Source organism: Phodopus roborovskii, unplaced genomic scaffold (assembly GCF_943737965.1).
Source record: "Phodopus roborovskii unplaced genomic scaffold, PHOROB, whole genome shotgun sequence".
Taxonomy (NCBI): Eukaryota; Metazoa; Chordata; class Mammalia; order Rodentia; family Cricetidae; genus Phodopus; species Phodopus roborovskii.
The window spans coordinates 36,228,061-36,235,048 of NW_026126480.1; the positions used below are offsets into that span (position 1 = coordinate 36,228,061).

Here is a 6,988-nt window from a genome sequence, read left to right on the forward strand (position 1 = left end):
CGGAAATCAGTGCTAAGACTGGAAACGGTCCCTCTTAGTTGCTGTGGGAACTTAGTAACAGACTCTTGGCACCTCCCCTCTCCCCACTCCTGTCCTTCTTTCAGTGTGGGGGTGGGGTCTCGAACCTGAGGGAGGAGTCGGGTCCAGGTCTCACTCAACTTAGGCCAGGGGGAACTGGATTGTACCACATGGGGGTGGGGGGAGGGGAATCTATCCACATACCTCAGGTAACAGGAAGGTGCGCGGGTTGGGGGCGGGGGCTGGGCGGACCAAAGGCAAGGAGGGAGGGGGGCTGGGGTTGGAGAAAGGTTTGATGATGGGGCAGCTTGAGGGAGGGGCGGAGTCACCCCGGCCAGGGGCAAGTGGGGTACCCAGCCGGGCTGGGCCCCTTAAGCCCCCAAGTCTGTACAATATCGGTTTGCTATAAAACTCAGAATCTTCTAGCCGGGGCCGCTGACTTCCTGTGTCTGTCTGCGGTGTTGAGTCTGAGTGGTGGGTAAGGATGGCGGAAGGGACTCCTGTGGTTAATTTGGGGAGAATGGGGTCGCTTTCCCTGATATCACTGTTCAAGGAGGAATGTGGGAGTTTGGACACCTGGGAATGTCCAGGTGTGCTTTGGGTGGTCTGAAGCTGACAAATTCCCACACACGCTGTGGGCTCGAAGCCTGGGATATTTTGGTGGCTTGAGTCGTGGGGGTTCCCTTGGGATCTCTGCCCACGGGCCAGACTGCTGGGGTTCGGTCTCCCGGCTCCACCCAATCATGTGGTCGCGGGGCTCCGCCCCTGCCCCAGTTCCTGTTTCAGCCCCTGGGCCTTATAGACGTCCTGTTCTGCTCCCGTTGGGGCTGCTGTGCCGCCAGACATGGGGTCCCGGCAGCGCTTGCACCAGCCCTTGGGGTCCCAAGGCGCCTCGGCCCCTCCGTGACCGTCAGCGCTGGTGGTGTAGCCGCTCTCAAGATGAAGGGCGGCGAGGGGGACACGGGCGAACAGGCTCCGTTGAACCCGGAGGTGGACAGCCCTGCGGGCTCAGCCACGTACCGGGAGTTCGTGCACCGCGGCTACCTGGACCTTATGGGGGCCAGTCAGCACTCTCTGCGTGCGCTCAGCTGGCGCCGCCTCTACCTCAGCCGGGCTAAGCTCAAAGCCTCCAGCCGCACGTCTGCTCTCCTGTCGGGCTTCGCCATGGTGAGGGGCGGGAAGGGGCACACAGGGTGGGTGAAGCACGTGGTGGGCTCGGGGTCGAGAAGGCGAGAAAAGAAAATGGGTCCCAAAGGAGTGCAGAACTAAATAAAAGGGCTCCTTTAGGGTAACGGAAGGAACGGAATCCCAAGGGACTGGGAAAGCCCTCTGTGTCGGGGACAGGGTTGTGGCAGGCACGGCCCTGAGAATACAAACAGGCCAAGGAAGATCGGTCCCAGGAATGCCGTGGCAGAAGGGAATGAAGAGGTCAGCATGGGCAAACTGGCTGGGAAAAGTGTTCTCACCGAAATGGCTTAGTTACCAAGTCCTCCAGAGAGTAGAAAGGCAAGTCGAGCTGAGCGAAAGCCGTTATCAACCAGGTCAGGGGAAGAGGGGTAGGGTATGGAAGTCACTCAAATGAAAGGCCGGCCCTCAAGAAGATGCCCCACCTCAGAAGGCACAAAGAATGCTAGAATTGCCCCCAAAAGTAAGAAGCTGCAGGAGAAGGAAGCTGATCAGAGAGCTGAGCGAGTCTGATAAACTGCAGGTGTGGAAGGGTAAAACCAGCTAACGGTCCCAGCAGTGGCCGCAGGAAGTGGAACTGAAGATTCCAGAGTGCAGTCCACAGATGTGACCGGGTTCCTCCATACTGACAGACAGCTGTGTGACCCTGAGCCAGCCCCTCCACTCCCGTTACTATCAGTAGGAAGTTGGGAGATCATAGAAGGTGCTGGTTTTGTGGTTTGGCAAGCTTTTGTCCAGGGGGAGCTGGGAGTGTTATGGAGACCCCAGGAACTAGGTGTGTCAGGACAAGCTCCTCTTACTTACCAAAGGAGCCTCAGACAGTGTGCTAAGTAGCCTGGGTGGAAGCTGTTTTGTTGAGGGCACTCAGCAGGGGACGGGTGTGGAGTGAACCTCTGCTAGATTAAGTTTTCTCCACACAATTGGAGGGGGAGGAGAAAGCAGGCCTGGAGGGAGGGCACCCTTCAGAACGTACCCTTGTGAAAGTAGACATTGGAGGGAGCTAAGGTGAGGCCATATAAGTAAAGTAACTTGGCTTAATATGTCATTTTGTTCTGCAACCTCGATAACTGAATGGGAAAATCCAACCCTAATGGTTGTTCTTGGTCTGTGGGGTTTACAAGGGGCCAGATTCCCCAGAGCAACCCACTGATGAGGATGACATCTGGTGCAAGGAATCGGCTCCCCATCATCACCAAAAAGAGACAGGCACAGTAACTCCAGTAACTCTGGTTTGAGGGAGCCCAGGCCTATGGTCCTGCTTCTAAAGAATAGCTGGGTGTGCAGAACTTGCGGTTCATTGGGATGGCAGCGTGAGAGTTAGGACCCTCCCGAGGAGCCGGGACTTCAAGTCCTGACAAGAAAAGGCTGGGTCAGACCCTTCGAGAAACCAGAACCAAGGCTGGCCCAGATCCCTGTTTGTGAAAACACCTGCCTACTCTGCCATGGCCCAATTTCCCAAAATACTCAATTTTATTTTCTTATCACCCCTACTATCCTGCACCTTCCTTTCTAGCCCTGGCACAATCTCCAGGATCCTTAAGAAACAGAAATTAGAGGAAATCATCTTAAACCCAGGTGGCCTGAATTATATTCAAAGGCTGTGGAGATAGCCTAGTTGGTAGAGTGGTTACCTCCCACTGAGGATACCCTAGGTTCAGTCTCCAACATAAACCGGATGCAATGGAGTACACCTATAACCCCAGCACTTGAGGTAGAAAGAAATAAACCAAGGTTGTCCTTGGCTATACAGAGTTCCTATGCTAGCCTGGGCTCATGAACTCCTATCTCAACAAACAGGCAACACTCTGTAGCAGGTACAGTGCTGGTGGAATAGGGGTGTCTATAGATTGTCTGTTTTCCAGATGAGACAACAAGGTCTGAGATGCTGAGGTGCAGTAAGCTAGAGGCAAGATTTTGACTTCAGCAGCCTGGCTTTAGAGCCCAAATATGTACATCAACTCAAATGTTTGCAAAGTCCGGCTGGCTGGGCGGAGTCATGTGGTCAAGAACTCCCTGACCTGTCAAAAAGGAATAGCTACAATTCAGTTTGTATAGTTGCCCTATCTGAGTGTGAACCTGGTGTGGCTGCATCCGCCAAGTTTTCAGATTAATTTGGAAACATGAAGCTTCTTAAATTTTAAGCGTTGGCAACTACTTTTTTTTTTTTTTTTTTTTTTTTAAATGTGCTTTGGAAGTTAGCTTCATACTCTAATAGTGTTTAGTCTGTGGTGCTTGGCTCTATTCATAACAGTATGTACTATCTAACTTAACATTCTCAGTGAGTCTATTATCCCCATTTTTTTTTTTTTTCAGGTAGGAAGTTGAGGGAGGCATTTGCTCAGAGATTACACAGCTGGCCAAGGTAGCACATAACTGTAATCCTACTCAGGACATTGAAGCAGGAGGCAAGTCTGGACTAATGGCCTGTTGGAGGTGGGGGGATTATAGATTGTAGAGCTAAGAATGGATCCAAGCAGCCCCGAGGTTTTTTGTTTGCTTGCTTTGGGCTTTTGTGACTCTAAACTCAGAAAGCCACCTGCCTCTGCCTCCCAAGTGATTATATATATATATATATATATATATATATATATATATATATATATGAATGATATGGGCTCTGTGTAGCCCTAGCTGCCCTGGTACTCTCTAGTTCTGGGATCAAAGGCACTTTTGGGTTCTTTTGAGAGGTTTCAATATGTAGCACTTGCTGTTCTCAAGCCTGAGCCCCTCCTGTTTCAGTTTCCCACATGGTGAGATAATAAGCATGTGCTACCACACCAGCATGAGTCTGGTTTGTGTGTGTGTTGGGGGGTTGTTGAACCTAGAGTCTTGTGAATGCTAAACGAGAGCTCCAACACTGAACTGAACTGCGTCCCAAGCCCCTGGGTCTTTTTGCCTGCATGCACCATGTGACCATGTGCATGTAGGGTGCAATGAGTCACCTGGAACTGGAGTTATAGACAATTCTGAGTTATCATGTTCCTGCTGGGAATTGAACCCAGGTCCTCTAGAGGAACAAGCAGTGCTCTTAACTGATAAGTCATCTCTCCATCCCAAGTCTGTGCTTCTTTAATGCTATGTTATAACCAGGTAAAAACTCAGGAAAATGTTAGTGCGGTGGAGAAATCAAGGTACAGCAGAGCCTTTTAAGACTATGAGTAACTGCAAGGCATGGTGGCTTAGCCTGGCACCTGGGAAAGCTGAGACAGGAGGGATCACAAGTTTCAGTCCAGCCTGGGCTGTCTAGCAAATTATAAAAGTAAAATGCAGATGGTGGTGGTGGTATATGCCTTTAATCTCAACACTTGGAAGGCAGACACAGGTGGACCTCTTGGTCTACAGAGTGAGTTCCAGGACAGCCAGGGATACACAGAAAACCCTGTCTTGAAAAACCGAAAAATGAAATAAACAAAGCCCCCATAAGACCCTACCTAAAGGAAGGGAATGGGACGGGCAGGGAGCGGAGTGTCTTTTTCTAGGCACTGTTCTAAGTTTTAGGGACGTAGCAATGCTGATGCTAAACATGGAAAACAAAACACCTGACAAAGATACAGTAGGGACTCAAGTGTTTTCTCTTTGCCCACAGGTGGCCATGGTGGAGGTACAGCTGGAGAGTGACCATGACTACCCACCAGGCCTGCTAGTGGCCTTCAGTGCCTGCACCACGGTGTTAGTAGCCGTGCACCTCTTTGCTCTCATGGTCTCCACATGTCTGCTGCCCCATATTGAGGCCGTGAGCAACATCCACAATCTCAACTCTGTCCACCAGTCACCACACCAACGACTTCACCGGTACGTGGAGCTGGCCTGGGGCTTCTCCACTGCCCTGGGCACCTTTCTCTTCCTGGCCGAAGTTGTTCTGGTGGGCTGGGTCAAGTTTGTGCCCATCGGGGTACCCATGGACAAACAAGCTGCTGTGGTGCCTGTGCCCCAGGTGCCACCGGTGACCGTCTCCCTCAGTTTAGCTTCCAACCTCACGCCATCCTCTGCTTCCATTGGCACATCACAGCAGCCTTCCAAAGCCTGTCCACCCCGGCAAGTGTGTGGTAGTGCCCATGGGCCTGGTTGGCAGGCAGCTATGGCCTCCACAGCAATCATGGTACCTGTGGGACTTGTGTTTATGGCCTTTGCCCTACATTTCTACCGATCTTTGGTGGCACACAAAACAGACCGCCACAAGCAGGAGCTGGAGGAACTCAGTCGCCTGCAGGGGGAGCTGCAGGCTGTGTGAACCTGGCTTTAGACTCTTGCAAACATTGACTCCTTGTCTGCAAGAGATGCCAGTGAGCTATAATCCTTATTCCTTGCCCCAGATTGGAGCCACCTCATGTAAGCTACTCTCAGGTAGAGGCCAGATTCCTGCTGAGTCCCACACTCCCAGGGATGTTCCCTGTCATCATGGCCCAGTGGGTTCTGTAACTTCAGTCTGCTTGGCTGGAGGAACAAGAGAGGAAGTAGAACGGTCTCAGTCTAGAAGGCCTTAGCGGGGTCTTCAGTGGTGCTGAGCAGTTGCTTGCTCCTCTACCGGAAAGTGACATGCCTGCACCACTGTCCTCCAAGGCAGTCAACCCTTGCTTTTTAGGAGAGATTTCTACCTGGGATCCCCATTCCTGATGTGGCTGCTATAGAGGAGCTGGTTGTTTGTTCCTAGGATGAACCATTTCCCACTTGGTGACTTGTGGTTGGGCCTGCCACACTGCCCTCGGCTTATCTGCCTGTCACCCACTTTGGTCATAGCTGGGGAAGGGGAATCTTTGAAGACTGAATGAAGATTGTGCTGTTAGCTTGACTCCTTGACAAGGGTTGGGTGAGTTTGTAAGGGAGAAAATTCAACAGAGCTCTCCAGACATTGAATTTTTGACGCACCTTGTTTTGTTAATAAATTATGTCTCACATATGCTCCTGTGACTGAATGGGGTGAAGGGGAAACCTTGGGTAAGGTTACTTGTTCCTAAGGGCCAGGTGGAGGTAATGGGCCTCATGTGGGGTATAATTCCATCAGGGGCTGACAGGGCTGAACTTAATGTGTTAACCAAGGCCTCTGAACTCTTCATCTTACACTTGGGGTTTCATGAAAGTTTCTTCCTGAGTGATCACTTCATCCTATAGGTCTATTCATAGGTTCTCTCACTTAGTCCTCAGAGCCATCTCAATACACAAGTGTCTTTTCCATCTCAGAGAGACAGCCGAGGCCAGGAAGGCTGATGATCTTGCCCACAGCCACAGTCTGTGAGCGCGATTCCCATGGTATAGGGATTTGTGAAAAGAAAGACTTGGTACCCTTCAACTGAGACAAAAGAAAGGAACATATTTTCGTTTTCTCAGCCACACCGTTGTGAGGGTTGCAGTAAGTCTTTTGTGACCAATAGCCAGCCATCCTTGGAGGGACACCCTGAAACTAATGAGGGGCTGTTGTAGAGGAGCCACGTAAGGAGGGAATCCTGGGCTCAGGAAGACCGGGTGGGAATGCCAGTAGTTCACGGGATGAAAAGGGTCTTCAGCTTTTGCGCAATCTCAGCTCCAGGCTTCAGTGAGCACATGGAGCCCTAACCTAGGAGCTGCCTATGGATATCTGGATTACTATCAGACCTTAATCCTTCATAGGACCCACTTAAAGGTCTTTAGGCCTCTCTTTAACGTACCAGAATGAACCCTGAGACAGCTTCAACTCTAGGTACGCCTCCCTTGGGACTGTTGGATATAATTCAGTTTCCCGGTTAGTCAAACGGACATTTAAAACAGATCCAAGGGATGTGTAACTAGGGTGCCTAGCATGCAAGAAGCC

The 6,988-nt window shown here is 51.1% G+C and overlaps 1 protein-coding gene across 1 annotated transcript; it reads left to right on the forward strand.

Moving 5' to 3' along the window:
* The first annotated feature begins 679 nt into the window (after positions 1-679).
* Orai3 (ORAI calcium release-activated calcium modulator 3) lies at positions 680-6,100 on the forward strand. Its single transcript, XM_051193084.1, has 2 exons — positions 680-1,185; positions 4,790-6,100. Exons 1-2 carry the CDS (start codon positions 958-960, stop codon positions 5,432-5,434), a joined length of 873 nt encoding a protein of 290 aa, XP_051049041.1. The 5' UTR covers positions 680-957; the 3' UTR covers positions 5,435-6,100.
* The last annotated feature ends 888 nt before the right edge of the window (positions 6,101-6,988 follow it).